General features: G+C 40.5%; 1 protein-coding gene across 7 annotated transcripts in view; it reads right to left on the bottom strand.

The window, feature by feature from the left end:
* Positions 1 to 24,258, bottom strand: part of TCF4 (transcription factor 4) — a gene marked incomplete at both ends in the record, with an annotated part of 399,211 nt that overhangs the window by 248,476 nt on the left and 126,477 nt on the right. For all 7 annotated transcript variants that reach the window (XM_080714516.1, XM_080714520.1, XM_080714523.1 and 4 more), the window contains 2 exons: positions 2,560 to 2,656; positions 6,265 to 6,326. In XM_080714516.1, the coding sequence (XP_080570642.1) occupies positions 2,560 to 2,656; positions 6,265 to 6,326 (159 nt within the window). The remainder of the gene's footprint in view (positions 1 to 2,559; positions 2,657 to 6,264; positions 6,327 to 24,258) is intronic.

Here is a 24,258-nt window from a genome sequence, read left to right as displayed (position 1 = left end):
GGGGGGGAAAAAAAAATCAATGAAAATCTTTGTTCCTCAAATCTGGTCCTGAGATACCCAAGCCAATCAAGAAGGCATATAGGATCTGAGACACTAGAGGGGCAGGAAGGGTGTTTAAAGTAGCATTGACTTCAGTTCTCTAAAAACATATTTTTTAATTCTTCTTGAACCTAGATATGTAAGGTATGTGACACTTGTCTCGGTTTTTTTTTTTCCCTCCCTTTCTTTTTCTGCACACTGCGCTGCTCTCTTGCACTCCGAGGGCGACTTCCCTGACCCAAGTCTGACACTGTCCCGTTAATGTCAGATAAACCATTTAGCCCAAGCACAATCCTTTTCTGTGCAAAAATCTGCTCGAGGTGGAAAATGTAGCAGTTTGTAAACAATAAAGAGCCATGTTTCAGACCAGACAGCTTATCTAACAGAGAAGTCCTTTCATGGCAAACAGTGGGTGGGAGCCTCGTGGACATAGTAGCTGTTTCCTATCACAATGCAGGAGACTGTCTCGGCCTCCATATTTAAGAGTTTAATGGGAAGGCAGGCAGACAGGATGAAAGAGGAAGGCCGACGTGCATTCTCAGCTTAAACAACAACTAAGTGAAAAGATTCAGCTCTCTCCCCTCTAGACCATCAGCCTACTTATATTTTAAATACTTAAATACTATTTGGATTGAAAACTAATTAGGTTTGTAAAACAGTTGCCCATGAGGAAACATGAGTCAGAACAATGACTGAATATACTTGTACTGCTTCATATCGTGTCTATATTTGATATATTTGTTGAGATGCTCTTGAAAGTTTTGCACACACGCCCCCAAAACTTCTAAATATGAGTCACAATTTCTTTTCTTTTTTTTTTTTTTTTTTTTTGGTGGTACTGGGGTTCCTGAAAACCCTTCTACCTCCGGGTTACACTCCCAGACCTATTTTTATACTTTTTTATTTGGAAACAGGGTCTCTTAAGCCAGCGTGGCTGGCTTCGAACCTGCAGGATCCTCCTGTCTCCGCCTCCCAAGCGCGGGGATTACAAGCATACGCCACCACGCCCGGGAGTCACAATTTCTTTATTCTATTTTACTTGCTTTTTCTCATCAGAGGATAATTCTAGGATTTTCTAAGGATGTGAGTATGTTCTTTAAGCTAGTATACTCTTTCCATTCTCTTGTTCTATTTTATGATGTTAAGATGATTATCACATTACTACTGACACCGAAGTTGTCCTTCAAAATCTAACTTGACAAATCTATCTCATTATCTCTTTCTACATATCCTGAAAACAGAAAACTTGATGTACCTCCCTACCAACAATTGGTAAACAATTAAGATATTTGTTTCAGTTACAAATGAAAAAAATATGAAATTCATCATTTTGGAATAGAAAAGAGCACAAAAATTAGAATTATGTATGATCAAACATAACTTTGTGATACTCTAAGTTACAAAGTCACTCAAAAACACAGATTCATGATGTCACCCGCCCAATATAATATGCTAAATAGTTGATTTGATGGTGTTTTTTTTGGGGGGTAAACAATAGAGATTAAAAGACATAAATATCATAAATGATTGGTAGAGCTTCCCAGGCTTAAAAATCATAACATTCTTTAAAAGCATTTACAATTCCAGTTTCAGCATGATACAATGACTACTGTGTGTTTTCCTTGGAGAATGGTCCAACAGCTTGTGCCATGAAATTTAACTTCATTTATTGACATTTTTGCAATAGAATTTGGCTGGGTTGAAAGATTCACTAATACTGTAAAGACCTCACATTTATGAGAACAAAGATCATTTTTTCAGTCAAAACTAAAGTGGCCAGCTATTGGGGCCTTTTAAGCCATTATGAATTATCTTTTCATTGCTCAGGTTACTGCTGTTAAGCAAACATCCCTATAGGGTAGTCAAAAGCAGAAAAATGTGCTCAGGACACCAGTATGAAGGGCATAACAGAAATTCGGAGACAGCCTCAAATTACATAGAGCCACTTAGCTTGCTTCTAGTGATGCGGGATGAAGTCTGCCCAGACAATTAGCACCGATATTCACACCCTGATAAATATACAGCCAGCCTTTACCATGCAACTTGAACGTGCTACACTCGAACTTAAACTCAGTCAGCCCACTGACAACTATTTATTTCCATAACCCCAATAATCAAAATTCACACTTACTCTACATCTTTGCCAATCAACAGGCCCAGTGACATTTTTATTACAAGTATTCACCACTTGGCATTCATCAACCTTAACTGAGAAAACTATTACGGCAACACTGAAAATAGGATAAGTGCTTTATGTCTAAGGAAGGCAAAATTTTCACATAGATTCGATATCACTAAAATGCACTCATTCCATGTGGTTGTAAAATGCAGTCACGGATATGCTATTAACAAGCATAGACTGCCAATAAGAAATACTTTCTGAAACTTATGATAACTATAGTTAACTAGATAAATTTCCAAGTTCCTAAAAACTGAATCTCTGTCAAAGGCATGGTTTCTCCTTCCATGGTAAAAATAGGAGCTCTCAAAAAGCACATATTAATTTCAAATGTGTCTTACTTTGTATTCTGGAATTGACAAAAGGCGGAGAGAGATTGTCATGTGACCCAAGGTCCCTGCTGGTCATGTGGTCATAGGGAGTCCCATCTCCATAGTTCTGTGAATAAAATAATAGTGTAAGATTTAATTTTCACATTCGTAAGCACAGAAACATATACACCCCACTACTGCAACCTCTCCCACCCAAAGTAACTAGAAGAGTCTGTTTTTCCCTTCCTGAAACCTCACAGTATAGAAGCTCACCTTCACAGGGACAATGAGGAAGGAGTGCTTTAGAATCTACAGAGCTCCAAATTACCTCAAAAGAGCTGGGAAGTCTTGGGAATGACAGTAATGGTACCAACTGCATAGAGTTGTTGACAGGGTTAAATGAAATGATGGGTGTAAAAACACAAGACACATATGAAGCATATTAAATGCATGTAAAGTTATTCTTTCATTAAGCCCACATTAAAGCAAGAGTGAAGCCGAGCATGGGCGGTGCACATCTGGAATCCTAGTACTTGGAAAGCTGAGACAGGAGGATCGCAGGTTCGAGGCCAGCCTCAGCAATTTAGTTGAGTCTCTCAGCAACCTAGCAAGATCCTGTTTCTAAACAAAAAATAAAACAGGGATGGAGGTGTAGCTCGGAGGTAAAAGGCCCCTGGGATCAATCTCTAATACCATCAAACAAAAAACAACAAAAATAAAAATAAAAAAACAAACACAAAAAGGAAGATTGTGCTATAAGAAAAAATACGAGAGCCTATAATGATTTGCTTTCAGAAGACCCAGATAGAGCCATTTAAACTACAGAGTTTGGTTTTACAACACTGAAAGTTTCGATGTTTTATTGTACATTTGCTGTTGTAGTTATAAGAGTACTGGTTCATTATATTAATAATTATCACAAAGGAATATAAAGGATATTAGGATGATACTATCAATGAACATCAGAGCTTTAGCATAAATGTTTCTGGAGTTGGACAAAATATGCCTCCAAAACAATTTTAAAGCAGAAAACTTTTGCCAGAAAATGTCCAAAACTATAAATATCTCTTAGTTTGGGAATTTAGAATTAAGGCAGTGTTTTTAAACTCTCCTGGCCCTTCATTTTAACAGGGGAAATATGATAACATAAGGGTTAAGAGTGTCTGTGCTACATGGTTCACGTCTCAGTCTACTAAAGTACATGAAGTGGCTTAAAAGGAATTTTTTTTTTTTTTTAAAAAAAAGGGGCCTCTGCTCAGCTGCTGGAACTGCCCATAAAGTCTAAGTCAAATTTACTCAGAGGTATCAGTCGGCCTGTGAGCCAAAGGGCAGGGTCTGCCCACACAAAAAAAGATGGATGTTGTCTGAACAACGCAAAGCTGCCAGCCACCTCATTGGCAAAAGACTGGAACCGTTCCTCAGGACAACCGACTCCATTTCCAATCGCCTTGCTCCCTTTGTAAAAATTAACTTTAAAAGATGCTGTGATCTACATGTCAACATGTCAACATATAAAAAGACAGCACATTTTGAATGCCTGTCTTGGGTTTTATACCCACTCATTCTATACCAGGCATTGTCTAATGCTGATTATTATTTATTAAGTGCCCTCATCCTTGGTAGTACACTAATAGCTCAATATGCATTATCTACTGTAATCCTCAGCACAGTGCTTCTGGTAGAAGATATATCACTATCTGAAGCCCAGACGAGGGAGACTTAGCAAAGTCATCTAGGTACAAGTCTACACATAATCTGTCTCATCCAAATTTTTTTGGAAACTATAAATTATAGTCTATGGATTCTGAATTATTCACTAGTGTATTCCTAAAGTAAAATGGCGGTCAACGAAAATTATTATTATTGCTGTTATCACTCTTTATCATTTTGGTACTTGGGATTCAACCCAGGGGCATACTACCTCCATGTTTTACCCTAGATCTTTGTATTTTATTTTTCATATTGAAACAGGGTCTCATTAAGTTGCTTAGGGTCTCACTAAATTTCTGAGGCTGGCCTCCAACCTGCAGTCCTCCCGCCTCCACCTTCCAAGGACTGAAATTATGGCATGCTCCAGCGGAGGGTCTCACTAAATTTCAGAGGCTGGCCTCTAACTTAACAATCATCATGTCTCAACTTCACAAGTCCTAGGATTACAAGTGTGCATCATCACACCCAGCTAATAATAATTAAACCTGAAAGAAAGTCTGGATGACTCTAAATGAACCCTGTTCACCAAAACTCAATTGAAAGTGCTATGTGTGTTGAACTGAATACACATGGTAAGAAATAAGAAATTCATCATTAAAATGTTAATAAGGATTACTTATTTCTTACCATGCATATTCAGTTCAGTACACACAGAATTGTACTGAATTACCAACAATACCTCTGTATGTAAAGAAGAAATTAAGGACATGCTTATGCACTAAACAATAGAGGAACGGAACGTTCCGCCATCTCCACTCGCTGTCCAAGGCGATGGATTTATGTCTGCAGGTGCAGACTGTAACACGAGGACGAGGGACTCCCTCAACCCATCCATATAACGTATGACAATGTCAATCTCGACAGCTGTTGTAAGGCTCAACAAAGTTCCTGGTAAGCTTAGAGATCCTGCTGTACTCTGAAGACTGGCGTGAGGCCCACAGTGCCAAGGACAGGTGGAACTGTATAACTGTGACTTGCTAAAAATGTCCTCACTTTGACAGCTCGATGACCCCCCTGGCTCTAATGCAGAGACACCCACACCTCAAACTCACGTGAATACCCGCAGGAAGATGGTATGCTTCCCACAGAGCCCCTCTCCTAGAGACTCAGCTTGGGGAGAGAGAGGTGCTTGCTTAATGGTGTGTGCTAAGTCTACTTTTAAGTTGTAGCCATTATATATACCCCATGTTTTAGAGGGCTTAGAAAAATTCGGTTAAAGACATCACATACAAAATCATTCTAATTTAAATTATTAGAAACCTAGAAGATCGCGGGTTCTGTTTATTTGTTTACAAATTACAGTAAAATGGATCAAGGACGTAAAATTAAAAGTCCAAGGTCATGCATTCAAACCTCAAATGTTTAAACCCCTCCATCCCATCCCATCTCATGATCTTCCCATGATATCCAGAGGAACAACGAATAATGCAAGAAAACCATGGAAAAGGGCGGCAAAAATCCAAGACAAAATGAATAAATGAATCCAAGTAGCGGCCTTGCTTGTAGAACAAGTATACAAGTGAAATCAAGCCAGACTTTTCACAAAGATTATGTTGGTAGGGCAGAAACTCTCACGGTGTGTTCAGGACAATTCAGTGCTCTCTTCACAACCAATACACTACAGAAATATTAGGATATTATTGGGATATTTTCAAGCTGTTCTTTCTACAAATAATTTAAGTTGGTCTATCTACAAATAACGTTTTATAATATTAGATCAAAAACTGGTAACAATAAGATGAAATATTTAAGGAAGGTACTTTTATTTTTTTTTTCTAGCTAGCACAAATAGAACAAATATAAGTGACCAGTAAGAAAGTAGGGAAAAAATGATTACAAAGAGAAGCTGGTCCTCGATCTTAGTGTGCATATATATCTGTGTGCATGGGCGTGTGTGTGTGTGTGTGTGTGTGTGTGTGTGTGTGTGTGCATGTACAATGAATGTGTGTGAGAAACTCCCCTTCAGTTTGTCAATTTACATATGTGGGATACCTGGTTATGTGGGAAAAGATTAGATATACTTACCCTGGATGGGCTTGGATGTCCTCCATTCCCCCAGGACCCTGAGCTACTTCTGTCTTCTACATCTAGGGACAAGAGAAAAGTTCTTTAGGCTTTCTTGCAATAATTCTTTTTGTATATGCACTTTTAAATTAATGTTTCAAATTAATCTCCTGTTGCCTTTAATTAAGAACCAGGCACAGGGCTACCATGATGATAGTGGCTTCTGACCCATCTACTTAAATTAACTCATTTAAATTCACAGCAGAAATGAACTGGACCCTCAGGAACCAGAGGTAGGCACATAAAAATTACTTCCATCCTTCACAGTGTTTGATAGCCCTGATTTTTATAGACACAAAACTGCACTTAAAGTTTTATTAAAATCTTTTGAACAAAAATGAGTTTAAAAACTACACGAACACAACCTTAACCCAAAAGAGAAGTTAAATCAAGATAAATATTGATACTAACACATTCGGCTATTAGTATAAGGCAGTTGAATATCTTTTGTTCTCTAGCCAAGGCTTATCACACCAGACAAGACATGCAATAGAAAACACCAAATATAAAACACCAAAAAAACCCAAAAGTATTTAGTAGTCTTTTTCCACAAGAACATTACAAAGATAATAGGATTTTAAGTTTTTTAAGTTGAGATGACAAGATGATAAGTTGTGTGTGTGTGTGTGTGTGTGTGTGTGTGTGTGTGTGTGTGTGTAATGGTGATTGAACCAAAGGACAAACTCCTAATCCTATTTACTTACTTACTTATTTGTTTATTTTTAATTTTGGAACAGGGTTTCACAAAGTTACTGAAAGTCTCACTAATTTGCTGAGGCTGGTCTGGACCTGAGGTTGTCTTGTCTCAGCCTCCCAAGTATTAGGATTACAGGTGTGTGCCACCGCACCCAGTTGACACCCTCCTTTTTACTATTTTTTTAGTTAGAGGTACCATTTGACCTCCAGTTCTTAATGTGGCCTTTGAGATGTGGAAAGTTGCTATTGTACTACAAGGCAAGATGGTGGCACACACCTGTGATCCCAGCTCTGAGGATGACGCTCCTAAATTTCAGGCCAATGTTCAGTCACTTACCTAGACCCTGCCTCAAAATAAAACAAAAGGGGTGGTGGGGGGTGTGGCTCAGTGGTAAAATGCCCTTGGGTTCAATCCCCAATACCGAAATAAATACATAAATCAGTCAGTCAGTCATATTTATTTTGATAAATAATGGTGATGAGACAGAGCAACATTAACTGCCAGAAAGTTGGAATTCACCGAACTGTGTCCCAGCGACGTTCTACTGTCAACCAGATTGAGAACTGACCCAGCGTTTCCCGGGGCAGAAGAAAACAGGCATGTCACCGCACTGACTGCAGAACACAGGACAGTGTTTGGATGATCACCGTGTGCATGCAAAGTCCTCCTGCTACATGATTTTGATCTTGGTAGATAACAGAAGGCCACCGCAAAGGTGCTCTCACAGGGTCGGAGGAGGGTTTGAAAGCTTGGTCCAGGAAACAGAATCCCATTTCTTGTGTTTCCTAACATTTCAATGACATTGTTTACTTTCCTAATGCCATTGCTTTTATTACTGCTATTTTGTTATCAGCAGAAGTAATCACAGCATAATTAATTGACTTATTTTGGGGTACAGTAGAATACACGCTGTTATAGAATATCTTAAGAGCTAGAACAGCTATAGTAACTAATCTACTGCTGTTAAACTTGTGCTCTCTAGCCCTCTCCTCTCTCCTCTCCCCCTCTCTCTCTCTCCTCTCTCTCTCTCCTCTCTCTCTCTCTTCTCTCTTCTCTCTCTCCTCTATCTCTCTCCTCTCTCTCTCTCTTCTCTCTCTCTCTCTCTCTCTCTCTCTCTCTCTCTCCCTCTCCCTCTCTCTCTCTCCTCTCTTTCTCTTTCACAACAAGTAGTATTTTGGTTCCTTTCAGTTGGTGCTTCAGAAGATAATGCAACTGTAAACAGATGTCCCTCGTGGACAGGTAGCATCCGTGCATTGTGAGCTATAAGGCACTTAAAAAGGCTCTAGGGACTACATCAAGCCTGAGAAAAATCTTTCCCCAAATCTGCTGTTTAACAACCCAACACGCTGGCCTTATCCTGTATCTGCTGAACTGAAGTTCTTAAAGAAGTTACTTATAACCCTCTGGGGTTCTCACATGAGTAAGTTTTGTACACAACATGGTTCTTCACACACACACACAAATATTTTCAGCAAAAGAAAAAAAAGATATAAATAATAACCACTGCAAATTTTCAAATGTCTGGCACAATTTGACTTTCTTTTCACCTAAAACAGTCAGGCTGGGTTAATTTTGAGAGTTCTCTCTTTCTTAAGTTTACCAAAATGCATTAAAGGAACAGATTCGAATCCCTCTAGCTACCATAATACTTCAGGTTATTTGGACACATTTTATCTTTTCAATTTCAAGATAGGATTTTAATCATCTAAGGTAGGCAGAGACTTGGAGGAAAGGGGGCTGCGATGCCCCACCAGTGTGTCTCCACCAAGGGCATATTGCCTCCAGGGAACATTGGCCAGGTCTGGGGATACTTTGAGATATCACAACTTGGGGAGAGGGTAGAAGACATTGGCATCTAGCAGGTAGAAGCTAGGGGTGTAGATGAACAATCTAAAAGGCAGAGAACAGCCCCCGATAATTTTTAAAAAGGGTTCTAGTTCCAACTATCGATAATGCTGGGATTGAAGTCCTTCCTCTGCTAGAGAAAAGAGAGTCGAGTGAGAGGAAAAGATGTACCAGGATTTGACTTAGAAGCCAGTAAGAACTCTTTCTAGAGAGACAGTGTCTGCCACCTTTAAACCTAGACTTGACCCAGGATGTTTCAAGGGACCTTTACATACATCTCCTATTCACCGAATAAAGGAAAACGATGGTCAACCAAGCCGCCTGCTAATTAGCAGGCAGATAAAACACATCAAAACTTGAGTATTCCCAACTGGGCAATTTCAAAAGCGAGCAATCCACTAATTAAAAATGCTGGAAGTCGAGCTTTTTCAAAACAGGTTAAATACTGGCTGGGTTCCTTCGCAAATAGATTCTCACCCCATCAGATCGGGCTGCGCTTTTCCCTTCCTTCCCCATCTCCATCCTCCTCATTTCCTGGCCCCACGCTGTCATGCCTTCCTTTCCTGCTTCCTCCCTTTACTGCTCTCTCTTGAACACGCTCTTCCCTCCCTTGGCTTCCTGCTAGACTTAGACGGTCAGAACAAGTCACTAGCTCTACGAAACCCAATAAATACAACTGCCGTATGCATCCTAATTTTATCTTGTCTTAGGGGAATAAAAAAGAAATCTCTATAACTGGTGTGCATCTGCCCATTGCAAGAAGAAACAAGCTTGGATTATGGGATTCAAGAAGCAGGTAAACATGTACTTCTAAACCATTTTTTGTTTGTTTTTTGTTTTTTGTTTTTGGTGGTACTGGGGTTCCTGGAAGCCCTTCTACCTCCGGGCTACACTCCCAGACCTATTTTATATTTTTGAAACAGGGTCTCTTATGCCAGCGCGGCTGGCTTCGAACCTGCGCGATCCTCCTGTCTCCGCCTCCCAAGCGCGGGGATTACAAGCGTGCGCCACCACGCCCGGCCTCGATCATTTGTTTCAATCTCCACTGCCCTAAGCTTCGGCAGGCCTGCCAGCTAGTGAACGGGCAGTAACTAGTCCTGCGCATCTCAGAGTACAGCCACCTACATCCGAATCGCCCAGCATACTCATCTCAAAACAGCTTCTCGGAGCCGGTGGCACATGCTTGTAATCCCAGCATTTGGCAGGCTGAGACCGTAGGATGGCAGTTCACCGACAGCCTCGGCTACTTATTGAGACCCTTCACAACTCATTGAGATCCTATTTGAAAAATAAAAAAGACTAAAAAAAAAAAAAAATAGGGGGCCGGGGGTATAGCTTGGAGGTACAATGTCCCTGGGTTCCATCTCCAGGACCACAAAAAATAAAAATAAAAAAACAGCGCTTCTCCGGGCCCATCTCACAAATGGCCTCTCGCTCCTCGCTCTATATCATAACAAGTCCTGTGGGGCCACCAGGTTCTGCAGCACTCGGTCTTTCCTCCCATCTCACCCGCATCCCAGTTGCCCCTGTCTAAAGTCTTCAAGTGAACCTGTGCTTACACGGCCTGAGCAGCCTCCCTCACTCCCAGCTGGACACTCTTGAGAACTGCCACGCCTTCCTGCCTGCTCTGTCCTCTGCCTAAACTAGTCCTCACCTCCTCCAAAACACTAACAGCTCACAAAGAGTGGGTCTAACCATGTGGCACTGCGCTTTTAAACACCCTAAAGGGATCCCTATTTTATGTATGAGAATACAGAAGCTCGGATGGCATAGAAACTTGCCCAAGGTGTCAGGAAATAAAGAGCTGAAACAAGAAAGACAGGTGCTGTGGACTGCTGTATCCAGTGGATGCTCTTCCCCACCCTATATCCCTCCCTAGTAGGATTTTTATTTTTTTAAATCTCTCTACCACCTTCTAGAGTAATCTCTCTGGTCTCTTCTCCCAAGAAGTGATTGTATTTATTTGGGAGTCGCCACCCACTCTTGTGTCCACAAAAGATTACAGAAATCATATTCATCATTAAATAAATGTGTGACTCAAGAAGCTAAAAATCAAAAGAAGAAAGCTAGAAATATGATGAATTCATCACAACACACCCAGCGGCTGACTGGGTATTTGTTAGAGGTGGATCAAAATTTTAGAAAGTACCAATGAGGTAAAGTAATAAAAGAAGGAAGGAAAGCAGATTGACAGTGAGTCTCAAATAAATAAATTGCTCGAGAGATTATAATTAACCCTGGTATTAAACTTGATGGAAAAGGTTTGCAGAGCCCCCAACCCAGAGAACAGAATGTGACAGGACCATCCATGGCACCGGTCATAGGCACAATAATGAGATTTGTAAGGCTGTCTCCGTATTACAGTTCACTAAATAGTATTTATTACCCAGGCGTGGTGGTGCACACCTGTAATTCTCTTACTTAGGAGGCTGAGACAGGAGGATCACAGGAAAAAGGACAACCTCAGCAACATAGCGAGACTCTGTTTCAAAATAAAAAATAAAGAGGACTGGGATGTAGCTTGGAGGTAAAATGCCTCTAAATCCAATCCCCAGTAACACACACACACACACACACACACACACACACACACACACACACACATTATATAGTCATGTGGGTGTACAGATCACTATATACGACATGTTTATATTCAGTGACATGTTCATAATAGGAAAGAAACATGCTTAACTCATTAAGTGCTTTTCAGTATCTTTTGTGCCACAGAGCAGTAGCGTGGGCCCATCAGTTCTTTGCTGAGTTAAAACACCACAAAGGGAAAAATCAGACAATATTTTGGTACAAGAAGTGTTTACATCTAGTGGCAAAGCAAAACAATATACAGAAAAAGATGTGTGCATCGCATTGTAGGAATCCAGCAAAGAATGAGCTAAATATTCAGTCCTCGCCTCTCCCTGGTCCTGGTGCCATCTTCCCTACAAGATGGGAGAGAAAAGCCAAGACAACACCCTGGCTAGAAAGAGCTGAAGAAAAAAGCAAGTAGGTGATAGAAATGTCACTTCCCAAAGACCACAATGAGCTCATCAGTTCAAGCTTCTTATGACTTATCTTACTCCTACTAGGATAGACCTGGTAACTTTCATGGGATTGACAGGTGCTCTACAAGCCAAGACGACCATGCACAAAATATCAATGCATCTGATTAGTTCTGCCCGAGCCCCCTGTAAAATGTCTGACATCTCAGTGCCAAAATACAAAAGGTAGTTTGGGCAGAATTAGGACCAACCCCTCCATTTAGAGGAAAGATATACCAGTGTAATTCTTAATTTCTATGCTTGTCTATCCACATCTATTACTCTTAGTATATGAGGGCTCACATCCCCACTTTGCTTATGTGAACAGTAAGAAGAAAACTACTAGATAGATTGGACAAACCTAAATGACCAATCCCTGGTAGCTGGGGAGAGCCCAGCATTTCAGCAGGGTCTCGGCTTCAACCAGCTCCATGGTCTGAGCATGTCACTGGCCTCTCTGGACTTATTTTTGTGAACTGTAAAATAAGCGAGTTTGATTTCCATTCTTGGAAATAGGGCAGGCTAGTATATTTGGACAACTCTCCCACAGAAAACTAAAAATGATGGATAACATTTTTTTTTTTTGCATCTCCTTTAAAATACTAATGAGCTGACAAGATAGGAAGGAATCATCAAGCCAAAATCAAAGTGAAAGCCCGAACCCAGGGAGGAAGAAAAGACATTTCTGCCCTGAGGATATTTGCCAACCTAGAAAATATAATGGCCTCTTGGGCCAACGAGAACAGAAGTGAAAACCAAATTGTTTAAATACTTAGGGAAGTACCGGGCCTGGAGTAAATACACAGTAACTGATCTCTACCTAGAGCGGCTAATTCACTAACACCCTCCAATACCTCAGCTAACGAAACCACTGGGAAACATGAGTGTGATTTATTTCAGGAAATGTGAGCCTCGCATGTTTATGACTCCTTGCTCTGCTAAACTGGTCAGACTTTTACATATACTCCTGGATCTGAGAAACGCCCAACCATTGAAATGTCAGAAATCCTATCTTTTCTATGTATCGCTAGGGCATAATCACAGTGAGGATTCAGTAAGCATTAGATTTGTTCAGTGACTCAGTGTACCTTAGTATATCCCCTTTATACTTTACCATTAGAGTACATTTTGAGGTGCGCTGTATAAATAACGCACTGTCAGGAGTTGTATATGCTGACCAGAGGCTGAAGTTAATAAGGACGATTAAACATTAGATAGGCTTAACTCTGATTTAAAATAAGCAAGTATGAGAGTTTTCTGGCTTATGTTGGTTAGAGAGAGAGAGTTCTGAATCAGTCTTTCCATTCTTTTAGCCTAGAACATGCTCAGTTCCCAAGATCCTAGAGTTTCTGAAAGCCACAGAAACAACCAACATGGCTTTTTCTTTTTTTCTTTTTTTTTCTTTTTTTTTTTTTTTTTTGCATTATTCCACTAGTCTCCAAACTCCTGCTCTTCTACGCAGTCACTCCAAATGTGTTTGGAGACTGGGGATGTTAACTTCTTCCAAGAAAGATAATCATTCTGAAACATGTTGAAGTCTACACTGTCTCAAATCCTTCCCCCTGCAACAACAGACACTATTAAATATCCTCCACACCATGATGGAGGCTCACAGACTGCGTACATCTGTGGCTCCTACTAATTTCCTAGTCCAGGAAGAACCCTTGGCTGAGCCCTCCACACAAACTGAGATGGCATATGCTCTCCGTCAGTGCCAGATGAATTTAGAGTTCAAAATATTTCATCAGCAAAGAGCGTGTTAAGGATGTGCACATTTTCATTAGCACCCAGTAGAATAAGAGCTCTAAGTAGAGTAATTTCAAGTCACATTTTGAGTACCAGCACAGACATGGGGAGAGCTGAGGAGCCCCAAAAGATAGTCCATGTCGTCCGCCTGACCATGAGCGTTTCTGCTTTCTATTAGAAACAAGATACGGCGCTTCATCACGAGTGAGCTGAGCCATGAGGAGAAACTTCCTGCACTTCCCAAATGTAGCCGAGCCAAGCACGGGGATGGTGCGGAAGTTTCCCGTGCAAATTCTCCGATACATGGATGTAAGGAAGGGAGACCTGGGCTCTCCACCTTCAGACTGCACCGTCAGCTCTGATCTTCTTGGAACCAATGGACTTCCACATCAATAAATCTGAGACTACGAGGACAATGTGTGTGTGTGTGTGTGTGTGTGTGTGTGTATGTAAAAGTAAACTATAGGCATACTGGGAGAAAGAATAATAGAAAAAAATGTTCTAATGGGAAATATTACAAAAACTTAAGCCTTTATTAGCCTTTAATTTAAATGTGTCCTATAAACGTGGTTTAGAATAATATTATTACTTTTCAGAAGTTCAAAATAAAAATTTTCCAAAGCTGGGCGTGGTGGAGCATGCTTATAATCCCAGCATTTGGGAGGTTGAGACAGGAGGATCACTGTTCATGGACAGCCTCAGCTACTTAGGCTCTTTGCAACTCAGCGAGACCCTGTTTCAAAATATAGAATAAAAAATTGGGTTGGGGGTATATCTCAGAGGTAGAAGTCCCCTAGGTTCCATCCCCAGTACCACAAAGAAAAAAAAATCCAAAACAAATATTAAATAACCTTAGAGATCTAAAATAGAATTAAGTATACTGTGCAGTGAAAAAGTACAACAGGGAATTTATATATATATATATATATTATATATACAAATATGCATATATATATACAAACATATATATACACATGTATATATATATATGTAATCAATACTTATAATTTGGATTTGTCAATGATAATATAACTCAAGTAATATTCTAGTTTGAATGATTATTATGTAATATAGGGAGATGCTATGACGAGTGTTATTCAGCAACCTCTCAAGTGTTTGGGACTTTCTCCAGAAGAAAAGTTAGTCCTTCTGGACTCCTGTTTTCTAAGCAAGAATTCAGAAACAAGAAGAGCCATGAATCACTGAGTCAAGAGTGTAATCATGATGGCACACACCTGTACTCTTAGTACTTGGAAGGCTGGGGCAGAAAGATCATAGGTTCAAAGTCCATCTCAACAACTTAACAAGGCTATTTCAAAATAAAATAAAGAGGGCTGGGATATAGTATGGAGGTAGAATGCCCCTGGGTTCAATACCCCATAACCAAAACAAAAGGTAAGAAGGAAAGAAATTGTATATGCCTCTGGACTTTCTGAAACAAGAGCAATCTAAAAGCACTTACAAAGTCAGTCTTATTGATATAACGCTCTTGGAGAGCAGATATCTCAAATCAGATGAGAAAACAATTGGAAGTATCCTGCCACTTGGGAAGATTTGGACTGGGGGGTGGGTGGAGGGTGCTAAGCACCATCTAACTCCGACATCACACTGACAAGCTCGAAACCTTGGGGAAGTTTTTACTGAGGTGTTTGGTAACTTTAAAAAGTATATTTGCAAATATGTATCACAAAGCTTAAAAAATAAAAGCTAACTACTTTAGAAAATGGAATATGAAAGACAGGAATCAATTTAAGAATACACTATGTTTTCTAACAGAACAGAATGTATAATTCAGATCACTTGTACATGTAATTATACACGTATTTTTAAATCATACCCATCATTTTTATGTAGCAAGATCCATAATAGTAAAATAGTTTAAGATATACAAACAGATACTTTAAAATATCTATTTGGTTAAGCCTGTATTAAGTTGATTTCAAAAGGGAAAATAAGAACCAAAATGAAACAATACAATAGTTTTAATAGTTTTATCTTTTCCTCTTTTTCCTCCCTATACTTCTTTACTCTCTGGGGTACCATTTGCAAGGCTCTGAGAGAGGAAGCTGGCTTAATTGAAATGTTTGTAAGCTGTAATTGCCCTGTCTCACCACAACGGTGGTCCACTTTTCCCAAATGGCATCTTCTCTCTCTCTTTTTTTCTTCCTCTTCTATCTCCTTTTATGCTTTAACAAAATGTGTTTTATTACCTCTTATTCCTTAATTCAGATGTTTGGCTAATACTGGTGAAGCCAGCAGTTTTGAATATGCAAAAAAAAATCCCTTAAAATCCAGCTTGCTAAGTTTTGCTTAAAATAATCACTCCTAGGAATGGATTTTTTTCAACATCACAGCCCTTCCCTTCCACCTGTGTTTGCCAGTCCCTCCGATGACCTAGCAATCACAACCCATCAATCTTCCATGTTCTCTTCAGGGGTCATGTCTTAGTTTTAGGCCAATTTTCTCTGTATTTAGGCTCAAATGTGCAAAGCACACTATATTACTCTGCAAAACATCAATGAGAAGCCTTAATTAAGTAACACTGACAGATAAATCCATTTCTTTCACAGTAATCAAATCAAAGCAGGTTGACATAACACAGGAACTTAATACAGTTATTCCCCTGTAATTGGAAAAAGGCCCTTTACTTCTCATTAAAGCAATCTTCTGGGTATTGGCATAATAAGAAGGCTCAGAGCTTTAATACTGGCCTATAAAAGTCTCAAGACACAGAACCCTTAAGCAAACAAGCCAGATTATCTAATTCCTTGATCACGACAGAACATGCAGTTCCTACTGTTTTAAACTACTAATTCTTGATCTCTGCTACAATTAAAAAGAAGCAAATCAGTATCCAACGCATAGGATGAAAATCTATGAAGGGCATACACTGTTTACAGTCTACCTCCACGTGTATTCAAAGAGAAGCAGTCCGTTAAAAATGAATTTGAAATACTTTACAGATGTGAAACTGTAATGGTTTGGATCAGGGGGAAATCTCTTTATTTTACACTATGGGCTCAATAGGATGTGTTTTGCCTGAACTTAAGAGTCTGATACTTACCCATACTGCAACTTTATTCATCAGAATTATGGAAGAATAGAAATTCAAGTGAAGCACTGAATGTATGTGGTACATTCAGTACAAGCACAGGCTGCTCTGCCTAGGCTGAAACCCACACCTTGCTCATGTCCCCCAACTAAACAAAATCAGTGTTCACCCATTCATTCTAATTTTGAGGTAGCTCCGTTCCTGTTACTCAACCACTGGCATCTGACCAACTCAAGATGATTTAAGCAACTTTCCAGAAAGAATGCTTTATCATGTAGGTATGACGTAATACTGTAAGGGTACCTGAGAACCTAGATACTGGCCAGGCATGGTGGCGCACATTTGTAATCCCAGCATTTGGGAGGCAAAGACTGAAGGATCGTGGTTTGCAGACAGCCTCAGCTACTTTGTGAGGACCTTTGCAATTCAGTGAGACCCTGTTTCCAAATAAATAAATAAATAAATAAATAAATAAGACTAAAAACTAGGACTGGGGGAAAATAGAACTGGGAGTATAGCTTGGAGGTAGAATTTCCCTGGGTTCCATCCTCAGTACTGATAGATAGATAGATAGATAGATAGATAAACTAGGTACTATGTAATGTTGAATGACCATCAAAATATCTTAATGAATCTCATAAAAAATACAAATGCAGGTAGGCATGGTGGCACATGCCTGTGATACCAATACTTGGGAGGCTAAGATGGGAAGATTGCAGGTTTGAAATCAGCCTCGGGAATTTAGCAAGATTCTCGGCAACCTAGTAAGACCCAGTTTTAAATAAATAAATAAATAAATAAATAAATAAATAAATAAAGCTACAGATGTAGCTCTCAGGTAGAATGTCCTTGGGCATTAATCAAGACAAGATCAGAGGATGAGGTCAAGACTTTTTTTCCCATTCTTCCCATATTTCTCTATTTTTTTATTTAAGTGCAGTTTATTCACGGTGCAGTTTAAACTACATAATGTCTCATTTCTGAACCATTTGCGAGTGGGTGGCATCAATTATATTTACCCCTTAGTACGTCTGTATTCATTTCCTAAGAACAGAAACAAAATACACTTACCAAAATCAGGAAATTTACCATTGATACTTCTTTTCACTCCATAACCCATATTTCAGCTTGGCACTCCCCTCTCCCTTTGTAGAAGAGCTCGTCCAGGATTAGGCACCATGTTTAACTATCACATCTCCTTTACCTACTTTAACCAAAAATAGTTCCTCCATTCTTTGCATTTTTGTGATAATGGAATTTTTGAAGAACGCAGGCAAGTTATTTCATAGAATGAATCTCACTTTGACACGACTTGGTGCTTCTTTGTGATTCTCTACAGGTGGATACATCGCTACAAAGGTGGCCCTATTGGCTAAGCAGGGCGATGCACACCTGAAATCCCAGCTACTCAGGAGGCTGAGGCTGGATCAAAAGTTCAAGGGCAGACTGGGCAACTTACTGAGACCCTGTCTCAAAATAAAACAAAATCCCCCCACAACTGAGACCCTATTTCAAAATAAAGAATTAAAAATAGGGCTGGGGGTGTGTCTTGGAAGTAGAATGCACCTGGAGTCAATCCCTAGTACCAAAGATTAAATAAATAAATAAAATTTAAAAGGCTGGGAATGTAGCTTAGAGGTATGTATCATTTGCCTGACATGTGTGAGGAGGCCCTGGCTTTCAACCTCAGTACTGCAAAGGAAAAAAAAAAAAAAAGAGACAGAAAGAGAAAGAGAGAGAGAGGGAGGGAAGGAATGAGAGGGAGGGAGGGAGGGAGGGAGAGAGAAGAGAGAGAGAGAGAGAGAGAGAGAGAGAGAGAGAGAGAGAGAGAAGTGACCTCCTGTCTTTCCCAGGATAGCACATCCAGAGCCCCTTAATGGCATAGTGCTCTGTCTCTCATTTGTTATTCTAATTTTAGTCACCTGGTCAAGGTGCTGAGTAAATTCTCCACTGTATAATTAGAATGTTTCCCTATTCAACTTATCAGCAATAAATGGAGAGATTTTCCAAGACCATTAAAAACTAAATTTTAATCATGTGCCAGTTGAAAAAAAATTAAAACTTCAAAACCATCCAAAGGAAAAAGGTGAAAATATTCTCCAGCTCCTTTCTCCCCGCGCTCATTCTGAATAACCCATTAGACTTTTCTGGCTAGTCTTAGAGATGCTCTGCTCTGTGATAAAGTGATATTTACAACCATTCAAGAACAGGCCCGTCAATGCAAACTTTAACAAAATGTCTGTTCTATGTGAACTGACAAGAAACAGGGCTCCGCTGTTTGTTTATAATCTAGTGACGTTTCAATGGATACAATCATCAGTGGTGGCCTTGTCACCCAGGTGGGTGTAGAGAAGATGAAGATCAAGCCTATGTTATGCATATCACTCTATTCACTTGGAAGGAATTCAGCCAGGAGGAAGACCCGATTGCGCAACCCACTGGAGAATGAATGCAAAGGGGCAGGCTAAGCCCAGTCATACTCTGGGGCCTGCTTGCTGTCCAAAAGGCTGTGTTCCCTCCTCCCCCACTGTCTATAAAGCATTATGCAAAGAGCAGATCTGCACCGCAGTCCTCTCCCCATTCACATCCCAATCACATCCAATTTAAAAAAAAAAATCTATCATAGGCTGCAAAATAAAAGTGGAAATCCGGATCTCAATTTTTTCCTTATTCTTCTCTTAGTGGTAGTATTGGGGATTGAACCTGGGAGCATTCTTTCTACCTCTGAGGTACTATACCACCAGCTCTTTTAATTATTTGGGTTTTTTTTTGTTGTTGTTTTGAAACAGAGTTTCCCAAGGTTAGTGAGTTTCTCTAAATTGCAGAGGCTGGTCTTGAACCTGCAATCCTCCTGTTTCAGCTTCCCAAGTACTGAGATTATAGGCATGCACCATCATACCTGGATCAGGTCTCAAATTTTGAAGGAATATGTAAACTGATACTTAAAAAGAATATAGTCCCATCTTCAGATATCTTATATATGCAAATGAATTGGCCAGGGTTAAAAAGAGGTGAACAGGCTTGACCACAGTAAAGACTGAGAGGAGGTTTGCCATTTGGACAGAATATACAGGTACTGCACAGTATGGAGTGAGTTAGCCTCTAATCAACATGAGGTAGAGATGGCCCTTTAGAGAAAACCCTGCTCATTTTATAAATTGAATAGTTCTAGCAGATTTCAATCCCAATTTAAAAAGATTTAGAAACTTTTCCTCATGTTGGGCATAGTGGTGCACACCTATAATCCCAGTACTTGGGAGGCCGAGACAGGAAGGTCACAGGTTTGGGCCCAGCCTCTGCAATTTAGAAAGACCTTCAGCAACCTAGCAAGAACCTGTTTCAAAATAAAACATGAAAAGAGCTGAAGGTGTAGCTCAGAGGGAGAATGTCCTTGGGTTCAATCCCCAGTATAAAAAAAAAAAAAAAAAAAAAAAAAACAGAAAAACAGAAAAGAAAAATTTCCTGACAATTTAATGTCAGCCAAATGCTGCCTGGAAGATACCGGCAAAGGTTTTCCTTACGTAGGGTGTGTGTGTGTGTGTGTGTGTGTGTGTGTGTGTGTGTGTACACACACACACACACACACACTTGAATTCGTAATGGCTTCTTTCTTTATTCTTTCCTTTTGGTCCTAAGGATTGAACCTAAGACCAATCTACCTCCGAACTACACCCTCAGCTCTTTTAATTTTTATTTTGAAACAGGGTCTCACTAAATTGCTGAGGCTGGCCTTGAACCTGACATTCTCCTGTCTCGACCTCCCATGAACGGAGATTACAAGCTTGTGCCACCGCAACCCCCACTGCCTAATGGCATCTTGATATTAATGGCTGTGTCTAAAACAGATACATATGTTACAACTTGCTCAACTGGTATCTACTTGGCTTTTATCAGATCGGTCAAAGAGATGTGTCTGGCAACTTAAGGATTTCACGTTTTATCTCACAACAATGAGCCACGCTTTCTGTTACGCTTTCTTCCTTCTCCTTAATTGTTCTTATCCATCTCAATTAAAATGATATATCTGGAATCACTTAAAGTATGAAATTGGGATTAAGAGAAGCTAACAGTCATAAAAATGAGCCGAATGAAATCATTTTTAAAAGACGTGCAAAAAAAATATATCAAAAGGAAAAGAAATTGGGAGGCAGCTTATACAAAAGAGGTCATTTGCCCAAAAACTTGATTTCACCCTTGCACGCCACCTCATGCCCTCTGTGACTTTAACAGGTAGTAGCTTTAGCCGTGGAATGGCTACGGCTCACAAGAATATCTGCAAGAAGAGCAGAGTTGGAGAACATTATGTTGACTGAGCTTTCCTATCTGGTGACAAGCATTGTTAAAGCATGTCAGCGCTGGGGAGGAGACCTCCCATCTCTGCCTGGACAGCACCGTCTGTCTCACCAGCAGGGCTCAGCATCAGTTTGCAGGAAGCCCCGACTGCAATGGCAAGACTGTGATGACAGAGGTGGTCCTGGGCTCCCCCCAGACCACACAGCTGCCCTGACTTCCACTTTCAAATACACCCAGAACGGGCCCTAACTCAAGAACCGAAAAGGGGTCTATGTGTGTATTGGTCCAGCTTTGGGGGTAGGAGTTGGAAAGCAATCCAAAGCAACAATGGATTCTTGGTCAGGTGTGGTGATGTTAACTTCATGGGAATAAGGGGCTGATAAGAATTTCACTCATTAGGTCTAAAACTCACACACCTCCTGCGCTGGTCCATCTGGAGAGCAAGGGAGCACGGGTCCAGAAAGAGAGGAGCTGCTTTGCTCTCCTTTTGGGCCGATTCAGTCGGTGGAAGACCTCCCCAGGAATGGCAGAAATGTCATTAGTTTGCAGGGAGGTGGATGCAAAGACCCAAAGGGTGACAATAACCAGGCATCTTGAGAGAAGACAAGAAGCAGGGCAGGGGTCCAGGGAAGCCGGAGCTGTCCGTGGAGAATGATTTATCTGATGAGATTAGCAGAAAGTCTGATTAGAAAAGATGCCTTACTAACATAGCAAAGATTGTAATGTGACTTTAAGATTTCTGTTGCGGGGGAAAACCAGTGCCTGCCAAATGTGGTCTCTAACAGCACAGGCTAGCCGCGAGTGATAGAGTGGGAAAATAGCCACTAAGCCAGATTTTATTTGATTTGTACTGATGATTTTTATTAGAATACATGGATCATTGCTTCAACCTTTCCATGTAAAACCAAATCAAATTCAAAAACTCACACATCAGTCACCTAACCTTATGGTATTCCTTCTGCTTTACGAAAGTGGAGCCACATTTCGGCTGATCTGTCCTCGATAAATCCTTGAGCTTCTCAAAACTGTTGGGTCAAATCTGGGGAGGCAAGTGGCACACAAAAGAAACCGCGAAACCTGCAGTCATAAATAAGAAAGCCAAAGAAAAGAAACACTGCCGGCTTTGTAAACACGGGGGGCGGGGCGATGAAAATAATATATGGTCACTGCAAAACAAGATAGTAGGAATTCTCGTCGGGGTATCAAATGAGCTGTAATTTGGTTTTACAAGGCCCCAATTCCTTCAGCTTTTTTTTTTTTTTTTTTTTTTTTTTTGGTCCGTCCTTTAGTTCGAGGTACTGCACAGAACTCTGCGAAGCATTACTCTGAAACCAGAGAAAATCAACAATTGTGTGAAACGAGGTGATCTAAACTGCAATAATCAGTTTAGCAAATTAAAAATGTTACCGCATATAAGGTAAAAATTAAGGACGTTTAAATATTACGTGTGTAAACAAAACAAATTCTGTATTCTTTCTAAGAATTGCTTTGGTAAAAGGAATGAAGTTTAATGAAACACAGCAATGGGTCTCCAATGGAAAAGTGCTATGTCAACCTGCACACCATTCCTTTCCCTTCTCCTTTCGGCCTGAGCACTCTTCCTTCCCTCCTCTGAAACACCATCTAAACCTATAACCAATAATTATTGTATAGATATCCACCTCTAGCTGTAAAGTCAGTTCTATCTCCAGGATGACCCGATAGTGTCACAAAGAACTCATGAAAAGCACATCACTAGCTCCTTTTGGGGGTAGGTGAACAGCCTTCCCAGTTACAGGCCATCTGCAGCTTCCACCCTAACGTCCCCCAGAGGCTGAGCACACAGCACCGCGCTCTACCCTCTCATCAAACACCCAACACTTCTGAAAACTGGTGGGCCCCCAACGTTCAGGCCTCTGGTGCCACCCTGCGTGGCGGATACTCGGCTACGTTTCACCAACAGTTCATCTCTCTGATCACCAGGAAGTCTACAGCTCCCATCCTGCTTTGCAGTCAGGTGGGACCACAGGTCTAAGATTTGGCCAGCAGAATGAGAGCAAAAGTAATTTTTGCCTTTGCCAAGCCTGCACACCAACTCCGCATGGATCTGCCACGCACTCCCTTCTTTCATCAGCCTTATACAATATCTAGTAACTCTCCAAGGGCCGAGGGGAGGGCCGAGCTCCAGATAGAAGAACACAGGTCAGAAAGACTCCAGGGAGGAGAACCCATCTTTGCAGCATTGAGCTACTGAAGTTTGGGGGTTGTTTGTTCCAGCAATTCGCCCACCCTGACTAATGGATCCTCCAAAACAGACTTCCCTGAATTCTGGCGCGATGATTCTATCTTGCAACTAAAGCAAACATTCGCAGTTAGAGCTGGCACGGGTTGGAATTGTGAAGCAGGGGAAACTGGTCTTTGAACTATCCTTCTTTTCCTTTTAGACTTGTTTTCCCCTCTTAGCACTTCCTCCCTCTGAGCACCAAATGTTCCCAGGCTGCTCAGTCTGTCTGAAGAAAATAAACCCAGTGCATGCATTTTCTGAGTCTTGTAGCCGTTACCTTCTGAACACCGCTGCTGGTGGTGCGCTGAGCTGCCCGGTACTTATAGGATCTGGGAGAAATTCTTTGATGTCTCAGACTGTATGTATTCTCATCCAGGAAATGGGAATGACTATAACCACTCTTCAGTACTGTTAGGGTACTGACAGGTGATTTAAGGAAAACGTCACCATGGTAACAAGAACACAGCAAGAACAACAACAAAAAAACAGGGTAACTCTTATGTTTACTGGTATCACTGTAGGAAAACAGTAACATATAGTAATGATATAAGTAATGATATACCAAAGGGGATTAATATTAAGATTAAGATTAAATAAAGCCATTTTTGTGGAATATATAAATTAGATTAAGAGAAAAATTATCTGAAAAATAAAAGGCAGCATTTTATTTTATTTATTTTACTTTATTTTGTGATGCTGGGGAATTCCTAGGGGCATCCTATCTCTGAGCTACACCCCCCTCCCCAGCCCTATTTTGTATTCTTCATTTTGAAACAGGGTCTCACTAAGTTTAGGAGGGCCTCACAAAGTAGCTGAGGCTGGCCACAAACCCGGATCCTCCTGTCTCAGCCACCAAAATGCCGGGATTACAAGCGTGCGCCATCGTGCCTGGCTGGATTTTTCAAAGCATAGAATTTTAGAGAAAAGAGAATTTTATAGGTTATAATTTTTTTATACTTTCTTTGGGAAGAGAGGTTGATGGTGATGAAACCCAGAGCCTACATCATCCACTCTGCCACTGAGC

The sequence above is a fragment of the Muscardinus avellanarius genome (assembly GCF_963383645.1).
Source record: "Muscardinus avellanarius genome assembly, chromosome: 17".
Classification (NCBI taxonomy): Eukaryota; Metazoa; Chordata; class Mammalia; order Rodentia; family Gliridae; genus Muscardinus; species Muscardinus avellanarius.
The sequence above is the reverse complement of the archived record's forward strand: the minus strand, read 5'-3'. Positions and strand labels throughout refer to the sequence as shown.